Source organism: Apus apus, chromosome 2 (assembly GCF_020740795.1).
Source record: "Apus apus isolate bApuApu2 chromosome 2, bApuApu2.pri.cur, whole genome shotgun sequence".
NCBI classification, from domain to species: domain Eukaryota; kingdom Metazoa; phylum Chordata; class Aves; order Apodiformes; family Apodidae; genus Apus; species Apus apus.
The window spans coordinates 119,602,257-119,626,835 of NC_067283.1; the positions used below are offsets into that span (position 1 = coordinate 119,602,257).

Below are 24,579 nucleotides of genomic sequence, written 5' to 3' on the forward strand. Positions count from 1 at the left end.
CCTCAGGATAGATTGAAAAAAGAATCTTCTCATCTGAATAATTTCCAAAGTAAAATATACATTAAATATATGTCTTTGTGTTAGCTATGTATGCCATCTTTGCTACAATCTCCAGCTCCTGGCTACTTGCATCTGCACCCACCAGCACAGTGAGCATCCTTTCTGTCTGTTAGACCTAGAAGAGCTTCCATCCTGGAATGAACAGGGGAATGTTATGGTGTTTCAAAATGAAAAAGCAGAATAAAATACTAGAAGTTGTACTTCAGAAGTACAATTCAATTTTCTATTTTGCTTCATCTCCATCCCCATGTACGGAAAACAAAGACTTGCTCCATTCTTTCCCTTCCTAATTTCTCATGAGAGTCAGATATACACATCTCCTTTTATCTCCCACTGACACTCCAGAAACAACACTGCTCCTTCAGCTAATATTTTAGTTTGAAAGAGAGTACCTTCCATTTTTTCTGAAAGCAGGTAAAGAAACAATGAGACAGGAATACTTGTTCAGTTTCAAACCTCACCACTGATGCACCTCAGTATTACCTTGGATAAACCTTGTTTTTTAAGCAGAAGCCTGAGCAAACAATGGTATGTAAATTGCATCAGCCTACAAATAGCTCTGGGAGGCATTGTGCCTCGTACCACAATTCAGAATAATTGCTTACGGGCTTCCTCTTGCTCTCGGGGGATAATAATCAGCTGCTTACCTGTGTCTGTAGTAAAAGTACTAAACATCAGCACAGAAAATCTATCATAAATGTGCAGTTGCTCATCTTGTTAAAGCTTTCACATTGCTCACTCCATATTTGATGCACAGCATGCAAGTCCGAAAGTGCTTTCTATGTATTTAGACTCTTTATCCCCATACCATACAAAGATTCAAGTTTTGTCTCCTTGCATGCATATGAAGTTTGAGAAAAGATGTAGCCCATAATTGTCTGATTATTTCCCCCCCCACCATTTGAAGAACGGAGATAGTAAACTTTATTCACACTTCTAAAACACTTAAGAAGCACTGATTCTAAATTATATGTAGTGCATGAAATGTATTTACACTGTGTTTATCTTATAATGCCATAATGGTGTAAACCATCCTCTCCCATATATGAGAATCAATCTCAATATGAGAGACATTCAGGGTTTTTTTCCATGTGAAAATAATAGGACTCCATAGTGGGCTATGGAAGGATAAGATGCTAAAAACTTCTTATAGTTAATAGCTTATGGCACTGTGCCATAAAATTGGTTATATTATCCCTGAATCATCACAGTCAGATCTAAACCCCATTGTAATTTCACATGGGAATATGTTTACTGGATCAGTAAATTGTTTTGAACTTTCCAGTGTCAGTTAAGAAGCATTTCCTTTTTGGAGATTTAAACCCTCATTTGCCCCAATTTTGAGTTCATTATTGATTGACTGAAAGAGTAATTTGGTGACAATACTGGCAAAATAGGGATTATTAATTCCTTGAAAGTCCATTACCTAGCAGGAGTTATTTAAGAATTAGGTCAAAAGAGAGAACACTATTGGCCTTCAACTTGAAGGGTTCTTTTGGTTTTACATGCAACACTTCTGGTTAACCCCTGCAGCCCAAGGTAATGGCACCAGTGTAAAATCCCCTTGTAACACATGGCATTTCCTTGGCTTGCCAAAGTAGGCCTTGAGGACTTAAGTTCTTTTGCTTTCCTTTTAAGTACTTTCAAAATAACAACAGTGATATTTATACTCTTTTATTCTGAAGAGCATTTCCCGCATTCTACAGGAAGCTCAGACTGCTCCACACTTGCTCCCAAGCACATCTTGACATTTTGAAAATGAACACAGGTCCCAAGAGGACACATGATGTGCTCAGACTGAACAGCTGTTCCAGTTACTGGTATATACAGTCAAATTAAAACATGTTAATTGCACACCAGGATTAACATAGACTGAAAGTTCTGTGAAATCAGAGCCCATACAATACCAGTCCTTTACCCTGTAACCTCCACCTTCACTGATGCCATTCTAGGAGACAGATGACTAAGCCCATACTAATTTCTTCAACCAGCACCAGCTTTGTAATTCTACAAGTTTAAAGACCAGATCTAGCTATAATGAAGAGGGGTATGCTGAGCACTATGCCACAAATCCTCGTAATGATTGTTAATAATATTAAAAGTTCTTGATCTAAGTCTTCTTATGTAGGAATTACAGACGTGCCAAAGTCAACATGAGCAACCTGGAGGGAAAAAAGGGTTTTCAACCACCCAAAATACTTTGGTAGTGATGACTGCTACAAAATGTGTATTTCAGTCTCCAGAGGGATCCTGGGCAGTGACTAGTTTTGTTTTTCTTCATCTTGTTCATCATCTCATCATCACTCCACATACTTCTTTCATCATGGTGGGGGAGTGGACATCACTCATTTTGCTTGATATTGCTGACGTAGCATGGTTTTATTCTGAGGTCTCATCGTGTCTGACAAGTTCTTCCAAACTGACAAAACTTTATTTACATCTTAGGACATTATGAAAGAGAGGTTTCAGCTGTTTAACCATAATTATCTAATTTCAAAGTCAATGGACTCAGTTCTGAATTTCGTGGGGGTACAGCTAGTTACTAGAGGTGCCTGCTAGAATATAATTTCTTATTGCTGATGGAGTTTATACATTTAAACAAAATCAAGTATTCCACTAACTTAAATGTGCTCTGTCTTAACCTGTGAATAAATGGAGGTTTGCTGTTTACCTTGGTTTCATCATTAGCTTTGATTTCTCTTATAACATAGTGAGAGGACTGACTTATCAGAATTATAGAATGTCTTGGGTTGGAAAGGACCTCTAAAGGTCATCTAGTCCAACCTCCTTACAATAAGCAGGGACATCTCACACTGGAACAGATTGCTCAGAGCCTCATCAAGTCTGACCTTGAATGTTAGCAAGGATGGGGCCTCTACCACCTCTCTAGGCAGCCTGTTCCAGTGATCCACCACCTTCATATTAAAGAACTTTTTCCTGATGTCCAACCTAAATCTACCCTTCTCTAGCTTGAAACCATTACCCCTTGTCCTATCATTACATGACCTTTTTTGCCATTACAATGCTATTTTTACAGATACTAGGCTGAATGCCTAGGCCTCTAACTTTTTCATATTTAATTTCAGATGAAGAATAATACCTCCAAAATGCAGACCTTTGGCTGTCATGTCTTTCTTTCAAATCATTTGTTGTCCTCTTTCTAAATTGTGAGACTCTGGATTCAGATACTGGCTTAATAAATATATATATTGTCTGCTATTTTACTGCATTTCCATAGAAATCACAGCAAAAAAGCAGAGTAGTAAAACTTTGAAGTATGGCTCCGAAACCTATAGTTGTACATCTCATAGTATTAAATATGATTTTTTAACAGCAGCTGTTTATTACTTACCCTGTCTGCCCTTTTCTGCACACACATACTCATGCTCAGCAGAGATTTTGCAGTAGTTGTAGTTCCCCCAGGGCTGTGTCATGAGGTCTGCAATAGTATATAGGACAAGAATTATTGCTAGGATAAAGCAGTCTGAAGGAACTGAATGCCTGGTTCACACTTGATTATTGATTGGTAGCCTAATGTAGTCATTTAATTAATATGGAAATAGAGGCAATTGCCTAAAAAAGAAATAGGGGGCAATAGCTGTATATAGGGGGAGGTTTTTCCCACTAGGTCTTCTTCTGTGCAGGAGGTACAGCAGGATGATAATGATCAAAGCATGGTAGCTTGGTAATGTTCTACTAGAATGCTCTTGGGCCTATTTTGTAAAATCGTAGAGCAGAATAGTTTTTAAGAATTCTTCAAGAATTTGTCATTTCTTTAAAAAGGTCTAGAGAACTAAATTTATTATATGCTACAATGAACAAAACCCTGTACCTGGAAATGACTGAAGGTTTTCAACTTCACATCCTTTATTTAATAAGTGTACAACATATAAAAAATAATAGCTATACAGTGATTTTATTATACAACTTAGTGGGATTTTGGCTAAACCACAGAATGTACATATTGGGCCTTGGGAAAGAATTTGTCTTTCCTCTACTTTCCCTTTAAACTCAAGAAATGAAAATCAGCTACAAGAAATAATCTACTTCAGTTAGCTTTAGTTTAAACCAGAAAATATTAAATATAATGTAACCCATGTTGGCATTTAGATGTACATATTAGAAAGGAAAATGAAAGTACATGACGAAAAGATCGATATATATTCCAGTATGTAGCAATATATGTCTGAAACTAGAGCTGTTAGAAAATTGCTAAAATCATCAAAAGTTGGAAGGAAGAAAACTGTGCCAATGGAAATAAGGTATGGAAAAGAAGTTTTGATGTGTTTGGAGAAAAAATGCATGTTAACAATGATGTGGATTTCTTGAGCAGTGATAGAGTAGTCAAATTGCTTAAAAATGTAGAAATGACAGCAGTGATCACTCAGTATTTCTTCTCTGTCTTTGAGAAAATAATCCAAAGATGTAAATGATAGACATGTTTGAAAAGATAATGATGATAAAACATTTCTTGATCCTGTGATAATTTGAGAGGATGTTTAGCACTGAATGTTAAAATGATAGACATTATGGAAAGAGTGTGTCCCATCTTTGATTCAGAGGTTTTGAAATAATTAGGCTAGGAACACTCTGAGGATCTTATCTTGGTTTTCACCATATTTTGGAACACCAAAGAAATTTCAGAAGAAATGGTACAGAGTAAATTAGGAGGAGTAATAAGTAAATTTTTTACTACTGTCTTCATTGCTTAGTATCGAGCTTAATTGGAGACACTATGAAATTTCCATCAAGAAATTATTCTGAAAATTACAAGGTGTACTTTAAATACACTAAAAAGACATTAACTATAGCTCTCAAAATGTAACCATTTCCTTGAGGATTTCTGCTCAAGAATATTATGTTTAAAACCTATATTCTTAATGGTTGTATAGGTGCATTTGCTGCCACACATTTCAATAATGAGCAACAGAAAACCTAAAATCATGAGATTTACGGGGATGCAAATTAGGGTAGTGGTAAATAATGAAGAAAAATCTTGAAATTCTAGGCTTCTTGTCTCCAAAATACCCTGAACACCTTGAATTATTTGGAATCCTATAACTATTGTATCAGGATTGTTCTGGGGTTTTGTTTTGTTTTTAAACACAAAACAACAGTCTGAATCTGAGCTGATACTTTTTCATGTCTACTAAGAAAACAAAAGCTTGAATCTTACCAAATATGAGTCAATCACCGATTTTACTATGTTTCTGAAAGCAGGTAGATCTGAAATGTAAACAAACACATAAGAAGAAAATACAATGAAGAAATAAAGTTAACAGATACCTAGAGAGTGGTACTTGATGTAAGAATTTAGTCTTTGCAATACCGTATTGCACAGGGCCAAAAAACCCCACCAGCAGAGCCGTCTTCAGGCTCAGGAAGTTGCCTGGAGTTGCAAGTAGCTGTGGTCCACAGTCCATGTCCCTGACAAAGATGTTAAACAGCACTTGTCTCAGTATGGACCCCCCAGGTACACCACTCATCACTGGTCTCCATTTGAACATCTAGCTGTTCATCACTACTCTCTAAATGTGACCATCCAGCCAATTAATTGTAAGGGAATCCTTAGAAATAGAAATCAAGGAACTGTATTCAGCTTCTAGCTTTTCCAAATACTTGATTGAATTACTTCAGGGAAACATTTTCTGATAAATAATATATTCCTACTTCACTGGCTTCCATTGTCTGTAAGACATCTTACAAACTTTGGATGGGGAATTGAAGATGCTAACTTCTAATGTAATGGAAAAATGGAAATTAATACTGAAGGTGGATAAAAGTGTAATGCAACAACATAATCTAGTTACATAAACTTTGCAAATAGTATAAAAATCATGCTGATGATTTAGAGTTCCCAGTTGACAGGCTCAGCGTTTTTCATTGACTTTTGATTGAAATCTTTGCTGTGTGGTATAATTTTGTGTTTGTGTAATGGGAGAAGTCCTCACTATAAACAAACTGGAAGAGCTTTATTTCTAGAGACAAGCTTAAAATAAGACAGGAAGATGGGATGTGAAGAGAAAAATAAGATAGAAAGGTGATGGTTCCTTGTGCGTTCCTGAAGCCATCTAGCATCTCCAGCCTTTCAGTACAAACTGACAACTTTAATTTACAGTTGAGCTTGGATAAATTTTTATAGCTCTGAATTGAATTCTTTTATGTCCGTAATACAAAGAGCTTATGAGAACAAGGACATTTTTTAAACCACAAGGCACTTTAGGGTATATACTGTGAATTCAGAAGTAGAATCTTGAATTTACATTTAGAGGAAACTGGGTATTCCTACCCATTCTTCACTTTAAGAAATGAACTTGCCTTGGCTCTAGAGAAAAACAGAAAGAACATGGGTTTCTTACCTGGTTATACAGGTGTTAATTGAAGAATAGCAGTATAGCTAATAGTTCTTGTAATTTCTATTATGTATATTATGTCCAAAACTTAGAATTTAAAAGCATGAAGCCTAGTGAAAGGTCCTGCAAATGCCAGTGGAGCTAAAGTACAAGGCACATCCATGGAACCAAATAGACAAGAAGAAGCCCAGCAGGATCCTCTGGGCACTCTGTGGTGTGCCTGTGGTGCAAAAGCATAACTGCTCTTCTGTGCAGTTTGCTTGTCTTCCAAGAGCAAGGTAAGCTAATAATAAAAGATAAAAAATGTGTTTCAGCTCTTCAGAGTTATGTTTTTACAGCGTGAAAATGAGATTATATGCATTTATTGTCACCAGTGGGAGGGAAAAAATGGAGGTTGAGAATGATAGTATATGGAAGTGCTTGAAAATTAAAAGCCTCCTAGGGCCATGCTTATACATGGTATTTTTAAGAGTGGATCTGGAAGTCAAGTACCGTGAGCAAAATAATCCATGAGAAAGCTGAATTACATTTGAGAAAGTGAATTTGGATTTTGTTATCCTTTCAATGTGGGAAAGTTACCAATTCTCTGAATAAATACTTTGCCTGCTTTCAGGTCTTCATCTGAATTTAAAAGGTATTTCAATTGGAGCAACAGTTTTCTCACTTCTGTAGAAGAATACATTATAATGAAGCAAAGTGTTCAAGACCAGGTTGGACAGGGCTTTGAGCAACCTGGTCTGGTGGGAGGTGTCCCTGCCTATGACACAGGGGTTGGAACTAGATGATCTTTAAGGTTCCTTCCAACCCAAGCCATTCTATGATTCTATGAAGTATGATGAGTTTATGGTAGAGAATGAGGGTGGTGATGACAGCCTCTCACTGTTTTTCATAAATACTCATAAGACAGAGTTAAAGGCTGATATTTTTTTTCATCTCACTGAGTTCCAATAGCCTTGGAAGGAGTAATAGATTGCAATAAATTACTCCCAGGAATTCAATAACATTCAAGAACAGGATATATATTATGTAATCCACTTTTTTATCTGTAACAGTTCTCAGATTTTTAGGGAAAAATTATGAGAAACATGCAGGGACTTTTGTGGGGTTCTGACAGAGACTTTATGAAAACACAGTATTAATACATTGCCCACTTGCAAACAAAAGGTATTGTTTAACTATTTTTACCAAAGAATTGCAGTAAGAATTATTTTATCCCTTCCTCGCACACTATGCAGCCTGTTCTTGAGCATGAAACTGCTCTTTGTTGACTGTGTTTCTCTTGCAGGGAATAAATGCTGGAGAGGTGGCAGAGTGTGAAGGGCACAGAACTCAATACAAACTGCCTCTTTCCTGGGTCCTATGGTTTGCTTTGGCCCTTCCTTGAAAGTAGAAGCAGGTCATTTAAATTCATCGTTGCTATTTGGCTCCAAGGTAGCTGTAGAGCAGAGCAGAGAGACAGGAATAAAAGGTCTGCATGGTATAAAAATAATGGTGAAAGTGCCCGTATTGTGGCATGTTTCTGAAAAAAAAATATCTATTTGTCAGCTTATTAAGCACTGAGTAGCAAAACATAAATTATGTTTGCTGAGTTTTTTTGGAATCAAAACTTGTTGACAAACAAACTCACCAACAGCTTAACATGTACATGGCTTAGTTTCGACTCTAGGAATCCATTAGAAAGTACACCAGATGGTGGGATATACCCCAGGTGACACAAAAATGCACCAATCATTGTCATTAAGAGTTTGCAGAAGAGTGTGTTGGAGGCACACAAGAGATACATTTGTCTCAAAGAAGTGAAAGGATGACGTACAGATTTAGCAGGCAGCGTGTCCAGGAGATGTGTGAGTGTGTGAAGGAGGCATTATGGCAAGAGGACACACGAGATGTGACAGCTCAGGTGGAAGCAGGAATGAACGTATTTGCATCCTCTCCAACTCTGAAGTTACAAAGGATGTGAGACGACAGAGATATGGGGGGCATGTCTCACATGGAGAAATATAGTAGGTTTTCATTGTATCAGCTTCTTCTGTATTACTTCCATCTGCTAAATCACTGGATTAAAGAAGTTTCTCTTCTGACAGTGGATTTTCCAGAGCTCCTGCAAGATAACAAGTGGTTATCATTTCTTGCCATGGCATCAGATAAAGCAGACTTGCCTTGTCTTCATGCGTCTTTCAGCAGTGATAAGAACAGAGATTACAGGATGCCTTCTCTGGGGTCTGAAAACTTGCTATCACAGACTGATTGCTTAGCCCTGCTGAAAACGGGTGTTTCTTGCCAGGGAGAGGAAGCTGGAATAAATAAGCCTGCAGTGACTGAAGCCCACTGGATGTATAAGCATGTGACTGCCTAATGTGTTTTTTTTGGTTTTGTGGTTTTGTGGGGTGGGGGTTGGGTTTTGGTTTTGTGTTGTTCTTTGTTGGTTTTTTGGGGGGAGGGCGGTTGTGGGTTTGGGGTTTTTTTTTGGTTGGTTGGTTAGTTGTTTTTTTGTTGTTTTGTTTGTTTGTTTGTTTGTTTATGGTTGGACTTGGTGATCTCAGAGGTCATTTCCAACCATGAGTATTCTGTGATTCTGTGATTATATTTTCTCTCCACAGTCTTCCCTTTCTGAACTTGCACAGTAAAATTAAATGAGGCAGAACATCTGCAGCAGGGTTTTCCCTTAGTGTAAAGACTTTCACATTTTGTACTAAACCGGCTATTTTTGGTAGATAAAATGTGAGTAAGGAAAGAAGGCAAGTAACATACTTTTCTACTTGGTCTTTTCAAGCATTCTTTTTCTTGACTTTTAACAATGACTTTCACAGCAGTATTAAAGAGCTAAATATTATGCTAAAGATGAAACACACCTATTTGATAGTCAGAATTTTGCTCATCACATTTTCTCACTGTTGGTAGTATTTGTGCTCAAATAAGAGTTTGGAATCTTCTGATTAATTTTCTTTTTTTGGTTGAATTGTGAAATCAAGTAGAATACCAAAATGTTGAGACCACAAACCTGCTTCTTTTGGGAAACAGATTACTGTGCCACAGTGACAAATATCTGCCACTATATAAGTAGTATAACTTGCAAGTCTTGAAATACTGAGAACTTAGTAGTCAGATTTGGCAGGTATTCTCTCCTGTGTACACTTGTTAGACAGGTGAGAGTATTTTCCAGCACGCCAAACTATATGCAGGCAATTTGTGTCTTTTGCAGAAAACTAAGCAAAGTGTATGTTGTAAGGCATGCTTATTGCCCTGTGTGCATAGAGGAGATAAGAGTGTTTAAACTGCATATGCTGTCATTAGTAAGAACTTTGTCAGTTGCATAATAAATATGTCTAAATTATAATTACCCAAAGGTTGCACTGTGACCTGTAGTCCAAATAGTTCTGGTACAGTGAATGCTGGAGATTTCTAGCAGCAGCTGCTTTTCTGAAATGTAATTTTTTTTCAACTATGGAGCCCAAAATCCTGTCTTCTTCTATAGATGCTTGAGGTATATTTACTTCTCAATCCTTTTTTTGTGTTTAATTAACTGATCAATTGATTTGTTGATCTTCTACTTTCCTTCACTGTAAGTATCTCTGATCACAGAATCACAGTATCATCCTGGTTGGAAGGGACCTTGAAGATCATCAAGTCCAACCATAACCTAAATCCACTTCTGACATTCATTTTACATATGTTAACATCAAGATTTTATAGAGGAAATTTCATAGTGCTGTGATGCTCCATTCACATTAAAAAGATCTTCCTTTATCTCATAGAGATGAGTGTGAGTTTTGGCAATTCTGCCTTTTGGCACACTTATCATTAATTCATGTGGTCCTGGAGCTCACACATTCTTGAACAACCTCATCAACTTCATTGCTCCTGAGAGTGAGTGTTTCAGGTTCTGATGCTGGGATGACTGCCTTCAGTTCTGCCAGGGCCTTTGCTCTAAACTTATCTTAGCTTCTTATTTGTTACTGTCTCGTTTTATGAAATATTATGAAATACTAACTTGCTCAAGTTGATGAATTTGATCTTATTTAGTCCTGTTGGATCTACCACAGCAATAAAATAGCATGTTTTGAAGAGAGAAATAAGCCTTCAAGTTTCTTGTATTTACACAGTTACCCCTTTTCCACAGTTACTGCCACAGGACATCTGCTGAATTCACTAGAAATCATATACTGAAAAGCACTGATAAAGGGAACACTTTTACTTTGAGGGTGACTGAGCACTGGCACAGAGTGGTTATGGAGTCTCCATCCCCACAGATATTAAAAAAAATATCTGGATATGGTCCTGGGCAACCAACTGTAGGTGGCCCTGCCTGAGCAGAGGGTTGGACCAGATACCCTCCAGAGGATCCTTACCACCTCAGCCATTCTGTAAAATACTTTTGCTCTACTACCATTTAAGTAGGACCTATGAATTAACTTAAACATTAGTCTTACGTAAAACCATCCAGTTTCTTTGTATTTCCTGTGAGGCAGTTTGTACAGTTTCAGATGAAAGCCAGGAGGTATTTGCACAGCACGTGTTACAGTAAGGATCATGTCTGAATCACACTGTGGGGTCTCTCTTAAACAGCACACTGACTCTGGAATTTTTCTTATCCATAAACATCTGATGCAGTGCAAATAGTCTGTAGGATACATTATTGTACTCCTGGTCAGAAAAAGAGGAGCACAAAAGTGTATTTTACAACTAAGTAAGGAAGTTGGATTCTTACCTCAGTTGTATAGGAACACTACATATATAGTGCTAACACAAATACCTCCTTCTGGTTATACACTGACAAACATTTCAGGAACTTTGCAAACCTTTGCATCAGTACCCTGAAATCCAAAGGAAAATCTTGTACCATAGGAATCTATTTTATTGCATTACTTCAGACTAGCCTCTCTTCCCATTTGCCTGTGTAGTCTTGCTGAGCATCTCTAGATAATTAGGGGTAATCACCTCTAGCCTTTGAACTGCATTGGTGTATTTCATGGCATTCTGGTAGCCCCCCTGCTCTCCTCAACTTGTTTGTTCTCTTCCAAGCATTTTGAGAGACAATGGACAAATTTGAGTATGTCTGTTGGCCGGCTGAGCTTAAGGTTGGAAACAAGAGCTGCTGGAGAAGGTTTGACTCATGGGATAAATAGAGAGAACACTGCTGAGATAAATGAAGAGCTCCACTGAATATCACTGGCTATCTTTGTAGTGTTTCCCGAAATACTAGCAGTGGGGCTAGTGGAGAGCAGCAGGAATTGTGAAGGAAAAGGGAGATAATTGATGCATCTGTGGTTTGCAGGGACAAAGCTAGATAAACTTTTTTGAAACACTGCAAGCCAACTGCTTAATTAGTGTTGCTTGTCAAGAGAGGTCATTCAAGAGAGAAGAAGCAGAAGGCAGAGGACTAAATGGAAATAACAAGGCAAATGGAAGTAAGTCACTGAGAGATGAATTAAGGTATGTTAAAATCAGGCTAGCAATATTAAGATTTAAAAATCTGAACACTTATTTAATTAAAAAGTTCAAAATATATCACATAGGAAGAACTTCTGCACTTCTTTACATATAGTTTTGAGTTTAAAAATGGCCCTAAAAGGTGTAACCTCTGCTTCCAATTGCTTGTTATACATTCAGATCATAATTAATCTTCTCTCTCTCTTTTGAACTATGGAGTACCAGTTAGTGCCAAGCAAAAGCTGAGATGTTTTTATTTTATACCAAAAGAAAATAGGTATTTTCACTAGAAAAGGAACAAGCGAGAGTTTTTCTGCTCATCTAGGAGAATTCTGGCCATGTGTGTTCAGGAAAGATGAATTGAAGGTGAAGCAGGTGAGGTACATTGCTGTTTGAAACATGGCGTTTTGGAGTGGCTGTCCAGAAAGGGTAGTGGGATCAAGCCACAGTAGATACAATCTAAACAATTCTTAAAACGAATAATAGAGTGGAGTTACTTTTGGTATCAGGAATGGTTTAGATGACACCTTTTAGTTCCCCTGTATCTCCATCACAATCAGTCTTGCAGCCTTTTCCAGAGGAAGTCACCCATCAGTGGCTTTGCGAAGAGCCCTGTCACAAGACACCATCCTTACGGAAGAGCACTTTCACATTTAGGACCTCATGCTGCATAATGTACATAGCATTCTGTGGTTCTGTTAGCAACTTGCTAGTAAACCCCCCATTCAATTCCCTTTTCAATGTGAGTATGCTCACAGAAATCAATGGGAAATTGGGGTTTTATTTCTACAAGAGAATGGCCAGGTCTTACAGTACATGTGAATGAGCAGGATTTAAAGCAGGATATTGCTATTTTGTCACCCAGTTCTTTATTTTCTGTGTTGTTCCATGTTTGAGAATAACCTCACACCTCCCATCATTTTTAATCAAAATGTCCTTTTCTGTCTAAGTGAGCCATAAAAGTCCTGTTAGCCTACCTGTCTGTATTCTATATATGTGCCACCCCCTATTTAGGGGAAGCAGGGTCTGTTCATACTTGATTAAGTTTACTTCCCTGCCCTGTGAGTGTGTTGGAATGGTGCACCACATATACCTTTACAGGTATTGAACTCTGCATTGAACTCTGTTTTTTACATTCCATTTAAATGCTTTTTATTTCTAGAGTAGCAAAGTAACAGCATTAACATGTCAGCCACTGACTCTAATTTGGTCATTAATACTATACATTTCTCTTCCTACTTCTCCAATAAGCCTGTAATTTATATTTCAATTTAGTACTCACTCTCCTGTTTATTTTTCTTTTCTTCACTGAAGCAGGAAAAGCTTTGAGAGACAATGCAGAAAACTTTGTAAAATGTAGCCTCCTTTTGGATTGGAAGTTATTGTTACAATAAACTTTGTTGATTAATTACTTTAGATAACACAAGGTCAAAATAATTTGTCATGCTACCATTCAGTCCTATCCTTTTCTTTCTCTTAGTGGGACCAGTTAGAAAAAGAAAAGGAAACAGTTGCTCTACTTTTTGTTGATAGCAGCTGGCAAGAGGATGCTCATGGGATGCTGTATATGTGTTCAGGCTGCATTATCACATATTTGATCAAGTATGGCACTTGAAAGAGGAAAAACAATATTTAGTGCAAAGGGCATTCTGCATATAACCATTGGTGGCTCACATCCAGACAGTTACCTGGATCCATAGGAATTAGGAGGTGCAATCTGGTATATCCTGCTCTGGATCCTGCATTATCTTTTGAGAGTTTGCAGGGTTTCAGCAAACAGCAGGCAGAACTGCTGGAAGTATTAGATATTCTTGATTATACAAAGAATGAACAAAGAGAAGCTTTGTAGTCAATTTCTTTTTATCAGTAATGGGCTTGGACATCTGCTCTAAATGTTGCTGCCTTAGGTTCAGTTGGTTCAGTGACTTCCGTTTACTTTCCTCACAACAGTATAAACTGACTTGCTCAATTATGATACCATGAACAGACTCACTCCACTTGCCTCAGAGGGGTAAACTGGACTGCTTGTGGGGATGAGATAGAGCTCTTAAGGGAGAAAAAATAGAGGCAACAGTAAAGAGGACTATAGAAGAGACTCGTGCCAATCACACTAGATATCTTTTCCTCTCATCAAAGAAAAAAAAATGCAACAGCCTTTTCAGCATGTGGAAACAATAAGTGCATCCTCTGTCCCCTCCACAACCCTTCTGGGCCAAATAACTCATGTGGTAAAGAAACATGGACTGTAAACAAGGAAGGACTTTTCTGTTTCACTTGGTGACATGATTAGATCCAGTATTAGAGAGTTTTCTTGTCAAACCCATGTGCAATGAAGAAGTCAAAGGATTTGTGATTATTTCTACTATGCTTGAACTTGACATTTGATAACAAATGACTGAAGTGCAAGGCAGGGACTGACTTTAACATGTTGTCAGACTTCTGAGCCAGTGCTAAACTGCTTGTTTTTCCCTTGTGCATCTGGGTAATCTAAGCAGATGCAGTCTCTTGTTCTATTTTTGCATAACTGGGACTCAACAGAGGCACTAGAGGGAAGTTTTCTGGGAAAAGAAAGCAAAGGTTATTCAGGCAGACATCTGAACTCCCTGCTGTGGAAATAGACTCTGTGCTGTGGCTCCAGTTAGGAGTAACAGGCAGCACATTACTTTTATTACTTTGCTGCCTTGCTCCATACTTTGTTTTGCCTGGAGAGACCTGGTGATTTAGGATATACTGCCTCTTTGTAATCACAAACTAAACCCTAACAGAAGATGCATCATCCTGTGGGAACCATTATGTTTCTCAAGATCTGAGGTGAGTCAATTTGTGCTGCTTGATGTTTAATGACAAAGCTCACACCAAACAATTTGACTCAGTTGAACTCGGACATTGAACCAACTGTCAGACTTGTCCAGCTCCTTGTGAGCTCTGAATGTGTGTCTTTCTTAGTCATGGAAGGAGACATCCATCTGGTTTAATTTCTGTCTTCTTTTGGAACCTACATTAAAACTCAGAGGTTTATAGGGCATTAAAGAGTCCTTGATGTGTTTCAAGAGGATAGAAGATTGTTCTTCGGCCAGAAGGAACATGCCATTCATCTACTAGAGGCTCTAAATACTGTTTTATCTATTTACCTTACAAGGATTTCAATTAATCTCATGCCTTGTGGTTTGGGTTACCATCTCAGATCTCAGCCTCTCATCCTTCATACACTCAGAATCTGTTCTGGAGATGAGTTGGGTATGGATCCTGCAGGAAGGCTTCCCAGCTTTTTTTTTTTTTTTTTTTTTTTTCTTTTTTCTTCTTTTTTTTTTTTCTTTTTTCTTCTTTTTTTTTTTTCTTTTTTTTTTCTTTTTTTCCCCAGGATACCATAATCGTCAGAACCTAGGAGAGATCTAGGACTAGTCAGCATCACTGTTACCAAGCACTGTATTACCAGTTACCTCCTTGCCTTATCTACTATGCCCTGGGAATTCAAAGTAGTAGTGAAAGTGTTTGTTTCTCACTATTGGTAGTCAGTAAGGGCTTTACTCCGTCGTTTCTTAAGCAATGATTGAGGTAGCCTGTAAAGGTACATGATGTTACTGGATATGTGAAAAAAACACGAACATGAACCTTATAATTATGAGACTTTATGATTTGAAGATATGAAGGAATATAATGGTGTGGCAAATAAGGCTTTCTTTTGGATTAAGGCCACTGCATATGTAGCTTTATATAGTGACAAAGAGGAGAAATTTTAATTTGCTTTTCCCTTTTCTTTAGTATCTTTTGACATGGACTTTATAATTCATCATAAGATAGAAATCTTTGAAGATCTTTAACCTATAACCATCTCTTTCAATGTCTTTTGCTCTGTGTATGCTGGCATTTAAATAAAACAACCAAGGGAGCCTGAAATGCCATTATAAGCATGTTCCTTCCAGCTGTTTGCAGGATTTTATAGGTCAACCAGCCAAGGGGCTTGACTTTAGTGTTTAGGGATCAGTTACAGATTCATTGGAGGGTTGAAATTCAATCTTAAATCACTGTGCTGAAACGAGTTGGTGCTACAGGGTTTTATTACAATAGTTGTCTTCTTCCCTATCTTGGGTACCCATGGACTGTAACTGCTTTTTTATAGTGTCTGTTCAGTACAGATGTCACAGGCAACCTCGGGTATATCACACTGGTACCTGTAGTGTTCAGGGAAGTGGGACTATTTTATGCTATCTTTTATATCACTGCAGTGAGGCCACCCTGCAGAATAAAGATTATCAGACTCTTCCTTCCGCGCTGATGAAATTGTTAAATAATTTACTGTTGCCATTCTGAGACAAGCCCTGCAGCCTTGATACAGTCACAGCTCCTTTGGACTTCTGCAGGAGTTTTTGTCAGAGCCAAAACCGGAGGCTCAGGCTCAGTTTGGTGAAAGTACACAACACCCTTGTATCAAATCCATCACTCAAAAGCTTCTTGCACATCACTGGTGTGGCTGCAAGGCTTTTCTAGCACAACTAAGTAGAAAACAGTTTTCCTTTACAAATTACCTTTGTTTTGTGTCTGTCTGATGATGTTAAATAGTGACATTAAAAAATATAGAGATATTTGTCAAGGTGAGGAAAAAATGAACTAAGGAAGAGAACCCTTTTCTTTGCCAGTCATTTAGTGGTATCTAATTCTGAGACATTAGTAGAGGATACTGGCTTTCAAAAATAAATTAACATATCCTGCTCACTACTCACCTGTTGTGTTTTTTTTTCCTTAAGCAGTCATCGAAGAACAACTGATAAAGTATTGATAGGTGACACATTCTTTTTTCTCTTCCTCAAAAAAATTCACTTTGAATGATTTTGCCAAAAGATTATGTCTTCTGCAGTATCATGTACTATCACTACCATCCTCTTCCTGTGAACTCATTCAATAAATTGCTTGCAGGAATGGTGGAAAGACCATTACCTAGTTCAGAATATTTTACACATTACTTGAAAAGCTGATGAATAAAAGTAATATTCACTGTTGAAAGACAACATAGACTCTCTTAAAAAGGATGCTTTTAGTGTTGTAACTGCTTGCTTTTTTTTTTTTTTTTTTTTCTTCTGTGCTCTGGCCTTCACTAACCTTGGCTTACTTCTGTTTTATTGGGCTCTTTCAGCATATATACTTCTTTAGCATCATATTTTATCCAATCTTACAGCTACCCAAGTGACAGCCAATTACATATCTATCTGACCAATGCTGCAAAGGCACTTCTGATATTAGATCATCAGGTTTTTTTCTTCTTTGACAATTACTTTTCAGACAGCTAGCAGTTTCTCTTTTGCTCCATGAAACTGAACTTTCTATAAATGTTAGAGATTTTCTCAGAACCTTCCTTGAAATTCAATAACCTTCATGCCACATAATCTTATAAATTTATTTTGTGAGCTTTTAGAAGGGAGTATCATCTTAAAATCACCTGAAAGCTAGTATTTCACCTAGACAGGTGAATTCAGATCATTAAAATCTAATGGGACTCTCCTGTGTGGTCAGATGATTGCTTTAACCATCATTGAAGGTATAAAGAAGTGATTAAAGTCACAATTTAACATTTTATTGTGACAAAGAAGTTATGAAGACTCTATTAAAAGGTGGTAAGTCACAGGTAAGGAGGCTATAACCTTTAGCTGAGGGACAGTAACTTCCTAAATAGCGTTATTCAGCCAAAAGAATCATCTGACACCAGCCTTCCAATTCCAATTTAAATGTTCTTCCCTCCATTACAAACCTGGCATTTCTCTTCTGTTAAATCTTGTGTTCCTTCTTACTGAAGTCAAACTTTTCAGTAAAATTCTGAAATTACAGCAAAAGTATAAAATTTATATAAAGAGCGTTTTGTGCTTTACTGGTCAGTCTTTGATGCAACTGCTTTTTTTTTGTAATTATTTTTTAACCTTCTTGCTTCACCTGTTAGTTCTTTGTTACAAATCTTGGATTTTAGTATTTTGTAAGTCAATCTTTTACTCTCCAGTGCTGGGGTTTTATCCAGACTAGTCTGGTAGCTTTTTTATCTTTTTTTCTCTTAAATGAGAAAGTTCATATTCTACAAAATAAGGTAAAAGTATGATGTGAACATTGTTCACTTGCCCCAAGGTTCTAGAAAAGGTTCGTTTTCTCAGTGGAACATCCATCAAGAAAAAGGTAATGACATGCCTAATAGTGCTGGAATGTGAAGACAGGGTTTAAGGCAAGTGTGGCTACTGCTAAAAATGACCTTGATCCCAAGGTCTTCTCTATTTTGGGAAGGCAGGCAGGCAGGAAGGAAGGAAGCTTCTGTTTCTTAATCCTGTAACTGCTTTTCTTATGTTTGTAGACCTATGTATTAATCTCAAACTAATGTGTCATTTATAAATGCTTTTCTATTAAAATATAAACCTGACTGTTATCCAAGAGATTTCTGACAGGAGAGAAAATTGAGTTTTTACACTCATTTTTAAACGTTGACTTTGGAACTCTGTTGTGGTGTCTCATCACTCAGATAGTTTCTGATATGTATTTTGAGGTATAATAGGACCTGAGCATCTAGAGGAGGGGTTTACTCCATAGGGGGTATTTGTTTGAGCTTGCACTCAGAAATAATTTTTGATCTCTCTATTTACTAGGAACATCAACAGAGCATTGCTGATTGCTGCCTCACCCTTTATTTTGTTACTTCTTCACAATAAGCAGCATATGGGGTGGTGAGGCAACAGCTGCCCTATTTCATCTGTTCAGGATTTTCCAAACATGTTGCACATCTGGTTGATCCATCTAGAGGAAGAAGTTCAACGTTCAAACAAATTAGCTCACTGGAAATTTTTATTGCTCTTAACACAAAAGTGCTTGGCCATGGAAGAAGAGAGACTTTAATACAGCTTCATCTTGCAATTTAGTACCACCTTCTTGTACTCTGCAGAAAGAGGCACATGAGAAATATTTTAAATACTTAGTGAAACAAAGAGGTAAAAGAACAAGACAAATGTGGTACATCTCCATTAAGTGATCTGCTACAGTCCCACTAGAGCATTTTACTGCTAGTCTTCATCTCCTGAGCTGTGCACTTTACATTACAAGATTGTCGGTGATGATGATGACTAAATAACAAAGTGCTCCTTTGGCAGCAGTAATAAGAGAAATTTTATCTCCTCTTCCAAGTGTTGTTATGATAAGAAAATGTTGTTTCCTATCAACCTTGATAAGTTTTCATAAGTGCTCATTATTTTTTTCATGCAACTGGACACAGATTTCACTAGAAACAGACCCCCAATTTTTAATAATTTGGCAAAACTGAAACCCTCCTGTTTAATTTCCAAGAAAGGTTCGGGTTTTCTTGCCACTTTTAGGTTAATAATTAAATAACTGTATTTAAACAACTTAGTTGTAAACAACTTACGATGGACACTCCCAGACTTTGTTGTCAATAGTGGAGGTGCCAAGCTCTCTCAAAATGTACTTGTTAGGAAAGTGACATTACAGTAAGCCACCAGAAGACCCCAGTGACATCGAGCATACTCCACTTCTCCAGCCTCAACCTCCTCTGCCCTGCTAAGTTGACATCTTTCTTCTAGCAATGGGAGAAGTTGAGTCAGCTAATTTTGTGAACCTCTGCCTTGTCTTCAGGATTCAGTTTTTTTCACTGTTGTCGGAAGAGTTAGAAAATGGTAATGAAGGCAGAAATTCTCTTGAGAAAAATTCTCTGTGAGGAAAAACAGGCTCTTTATCATCAAAATGTTTTTGGTACAATATTTTGAAGCACTCACATGCACATAACTCCAAGCAAAACTGTCTTTGTCACGGTGTCTATTCCTTTCTGACTACACCACATGACATAGGTTAGTCTGGTGGCCACTTGTGGCTGTGGAGACTGGGGATCTGTGCAAACAGAGGTAGTACTGGCATCTCATATCTCTATAAAAACAGCCTGTGATTGTGCACAGCTACCTGTTTCCCTCCCTTTGTTCTGACGATTTCTGCACAGTGAATTACCTGAATCACAGGCTGGGTTAGGGACTGGTCTACTCATTTGCACAGAGCTAAAGAGTCTGTGGTCTTCACCTCAGCCTGGGGACTCTGTTGGGTGAAATACTAGACAAGGGAAGAGCAGCACTTAGATACTTTCTCTATTTAGTGCATATTGCTCATGGTGTAAGGAAAGCAGAACTTAGTATGTCTCCTCTGCCATTATAATGAATTATTAGTTTTTTAACTTCTACCTGTGCTTTCTAGAAGAAGGTTTTATAATTTAGAAGAGTAGCAATTTGAGTAGGACAGATGTACCTCCTACCTCTTTCTTTTCTTCAGCTTTTTTTCCCCCACTAATGTATTCTGTGGGCTTTAGGGATGAGACAAATTCCTCTGTGTTAGCAACAAGAGGAAAATAAATGAGGCTGAGCGGCACAGGAAAGTCTCACTGCAAGGCCAATGGTGAAAGCACTGGTTAGTGGAGAAGGAATGGTGCTGTGTGTTTGGTGTCCTGCTCCCAGGACTCCTTTGGTATTTTACATGCTGTCACCGTATATAAAAATAAAGAGCCCTGCAGGCAAGAAATACAAGCAACTCTCCTGGATAAGTGCAATAAGCAGTAGGCCATAACCTCATATTTCTGTTTGTGTTCTCTTTTTGACACTTTAAATGCAAACTTTTATTTTTTGACTGGTGGTACAAATTTAAGGAGAAGCTTTCCCCCTTGGTATCCTGTCCTGGTTTGAGCAAGGATAGAACTAAACCATGACATATCTTAATGAACAGGAGGTGGGACGAAAGGAATGGATACCTCAATAGGCAACAGGAGACAAAATTGAACCTTATTTCTCTGTGTTTGTGGTGGATGCATTTACCACAGGAGCCCATGAAAAGACTAATTATTTTTTTATGTGTATGTATACCTACAGTGCATATACACATTTGTACAACAATCTTTGGGAAGATACTGGTGGCCACTGTGCTATTTGGTGGGATCCCAGTCCTGCTAAATGTATTCTGAGTTTTCTTGGCAGATCGCAAGGAGAGCTACATGAAGGTAAACTTTGTACCTGATCCAGTTTAGGTATGAGCTGAGAACCAGGCCAGTTAACATGGGTCTGTTGGCTAAGTGGAGTGTCTGTGTTCCCTGACTTCTCAGTACTGTATTTCAGACATTTTAGCTGCTGATTTACATGGCTCTGAAACATTGCTGCTAGGGACCAATTTAAGAAGGGGCACACACTAAACAGCTTCATTCATACCTGTTCTGAATTATTCATATCTGTGCTGTAGGCTTTTGCTTTTCAAACAGCTTTAGGTGTTCCTATGTCTAAGAGACATAGAAAATGTCTAAGAGAGCAGGGCAGCATTTTTTTGCAAGGAATCATATGTGTGAATGAATTTCCTCAATTCTACACCAGCAAATTGACATGTGCTGAGGAAGAAGTCAGGCAGTGCCATGCCACTGTTGGTGCTAGCGAGCTGTTAGGGTCCTCCGTCATGTTAACCAGGCTCATTGTGACCAGTGGTCTTCCCAGACAGTTCACCCATACCCAGGAACCATTTTGAGTAGGTAGGTATATGGTTTGTACACAGCTGCCTGGTTTCAGAGCCAAGAACACTTTACTGGCTGTGATACTAAGCTATCTGCCTTCAATGCTGGATGCTTTATAGGACACATTTAATATATTGGTACAGGTTAAGATGTAGCTTATGTGAGAATTTCAAGGAATGTCAGGGCTGAGGTGACTGATAAGCGGATTCTAGTCTGATTTGGTAAATCCATCCTCTGCTCACTTGGTAATGTTGGGGATACAGGAAGAAGACACATTGTCTCTGAAAAATGGTGGTCAGTGAATTATTTGGGTGCCTTGCTGACCCTGGAAGATCTCACTTTCTAATGATGGGAATGAAACAGATTCTGGCTCTGGTCATGGATGTCATAAATGTCTTCCTACATGATGCAGGACAGGAGTCTCAGTACACAGTTGCTAATACAATAAGCTGTGAGTTCTGCCTGTGCCAAAGAGTTTTTTTAACTCTCTACCATCTCACAGAAGGGATTTGGGGCACCCTTGTGCTGTGTCCTGTAGTTTAGGAAAGCTACAGGCAGGAGTATTCCCAAATGTGAGGTCACCTGAATTACCTGAGGGGGCACATTAGGGAGTAATTGAAAAAGCAAGTGATTCTGAGGTTTCCCAAGTGAAGTTCCAAAGAGGCCATTATTCTAATGCTTCTGAATCTAGTACTAGGTGAAGACCTTACAGCAATGACTTCTTGGTCATGATTGTTATGCACCAGTTAGGACATCCACATACTTTCAGGAACATACTACAACCACTCCACTAGGCACTGAAATTCCATCTGAGGTTCATGCAAAGATGTTATTTTCCGGATTTGGTCAATAAATTCTGTAGTCCCTTTCCATATCTAGGAAAGAAAACTAATTATTGACTCAGATGGACAATAAGTTAAAAGAAGAGAGGGCATAATGTGACAAAAGCAAGTTAGATAGCTAATGCCACATGAGCTAACAGCTTCACTCATAGGGGAATAATGTTCCCCCTGAAATTCTTCTTTACCTACAGCATAAAAGAATAAGATTATTTCTGTTCAGATAGGAACATTTTATATTTCCAAGAGTAAAAAAAAATAAAATTGTCTCATGTGATAATTTTTAATTTATGTATATCGGGCCAGGTGTTTGGCTGATAAAAGTCATAATAACTACACTGATCACATAGGAGCTTGCACCAAGTTGATGATTCAACTTTTGTTCATTTAAGTGTTTAGATTTAGCATATGTATTAGCCTCAGCACAGAGAATGTGGTTTTCATGACTGGTGTAAAGGGTTATTTTTGGACAGAAAAGATGGATTCTTCTCTCAGTGACACTTCACTCCATCTTGGAAGTGAGGATTAAACCTGGCCATTAAGTGTAAAATGAATTGGTTTGTGTGGAATATCCACATATGGTAATACTTTGGTTTGGTATTCATAGGGCTATGCTTACTCCATCTGTCTCAGTTATAAATTTTTTAAGTGCATATTTCAGTAAATTTTAGGGTTTGTAACAATGTAGTAAAATCAAGTAGATCTGTAATAAATTCTGGCAAGCACAGAAACTCAGTTGTTTCTCAGTAGGATTCTGTGTAGCTACTAAAAAATGTCTTGCTATGGCTGGAAAAATATTGAACCAAGTCTAAATTTCATCAAATATGCTGCTAAAAAAGCTGACTTTAGTATCTTTAGAACAACAGACTGGATTGCAAAAAATGAATAGCAAATGTGTTTGCAGAAGAATATCAATCTGGATTTTCTACTCTTTTTGGCTTAACATTCCAAAATGCAGACTTAACTAAGAACCACATACTGATGCAAGGGTGAAAGATGTTTTTTCAATTCCTCCGTTTCCACATTCAACCAAATCCCTCCCCACACCAACTGCTTTGAGTACATTGGGGAGAGCCATTAGTCTCCCACCATGTCTTTCTGATTTGGACTTGTCCAAATAACCTAGCAGCTTTTGCCACAGTGCAGATAAGTTCTTTTGTGTGATGGTTTTGAAGCAGATTACTCCAAGTTCTTCCAACATTTTCTACAGCCTTTCAGTCCATGAGTCTCCCTCTGTGCCTCAGGTAGCAAGGAGATCCCAGCAATCTTCCTTAATTCCTGCGTTAGGGAACTCCTAGGGAACATACCCAATAGACACAACTGGTGTTGCTCTGGGCCTGCTCTGCCTTTTTTGGCCAAAATCTCTCTCCTTTAGAAATAGACTGAGGACCTTGCATTCAAGACTAGTTTCTCTAAATTTAAGAAAAGTAAGGCATAGGATAGGCAGGGAGCATGATGATACTTCAGTAACAATAGCAAGCTTCATGTGGCTTTGCTTAATCTAGGTGAACCTCTGTTTAAGACAAATTTTGTGTGTAAATGAATATTATCAAGCCTTAAAGATTCCAGCATTCAAGAATAGAATAAAACTTGTCTGTGTTTTGTTTGTAGAGGTAGTTTTATGTTATATGAGGGTTTTACAAGTATTTTCTTATAATTAAGTGTTTTTTCCTTAGGAGAAGTCTATGCTGACTAGTAGCTATCTTCAGATACCAGTGTACTAAAACACTGTCAAAGGCAACACCCAGGAACTGTCGTTTCAGAGCTGTGCTTTACTTCTGCCTGGTGAAGCCTGGTGCAAATAGAATAATGTCAAGTGTTTTGTCTCACCCATAATTAAAAGGTGGATGTTCTGTTTATGTGTTTTCTTACAGCTGGCAGCATTAGAGAGACAGATCTTTGACTTCCTTGGTTTCCAATGGGCTCCTATCCTTGGAAATTTCCTACAAATAATAGTTGTCATTTTGGGTTTGTTTGGAACCATCCAGTTTAGGCCTCGATATATAGTCGTGGTAAGTCTCATTTATCATTTGTTATTTTTTACAATTTGTCTTAAAACCTGTCACGCTACAAAGCAGGATTTTCTTGGCTTCAAAACACCAGATGGTATTTCTGTAGAAACTTTCGAGGTCTTCATATCTTATTGCAAATTTAGGACTATTGAGTAGCATTTCTAAGATTTTGGGAAACTATCAAGAATGGGTACACCTAGAGAAAGTGCTACCAGAAGTATGACTGTGATACAAGCTCTTAGTAAGATTATTTAAAGAATGAAATACCTTGATGGATCATGGGAACATCTACAATTAGACAATACATAAATGAAAAAAAAAAAAAAATTGTTGTTCTCTTTGCACTAGATGAGCAGAATCAATTTCCATTAAAA

General features: G+C 37.8%; 1 protein-coding gene across 2 annotated transcripts in view; it reads left to right on the forward strand.

The window, feature by feature from the left end:
* Window positions 1-24,579, forward strand: part of NKAIN3 (sodium/potassium transporting ATPase interacting 3) — a 362,324-nt gene that overhangs the window by 153,866 nt on the left and 183,879 nt on the right. For both annotated transcript variants that reach the window (XM_051610729.1, XM_051610730.1), the window contains exon 2: window positions 24,068-24,205. In XM_051610729.1, the coding sequence (XP_051466689.1) occupies window positions 24,068-24,205 (138 nt within the window). The remainder of the gene's footprint in view (window positions 1-24,067; window positions 24,206-24,579) is intronic.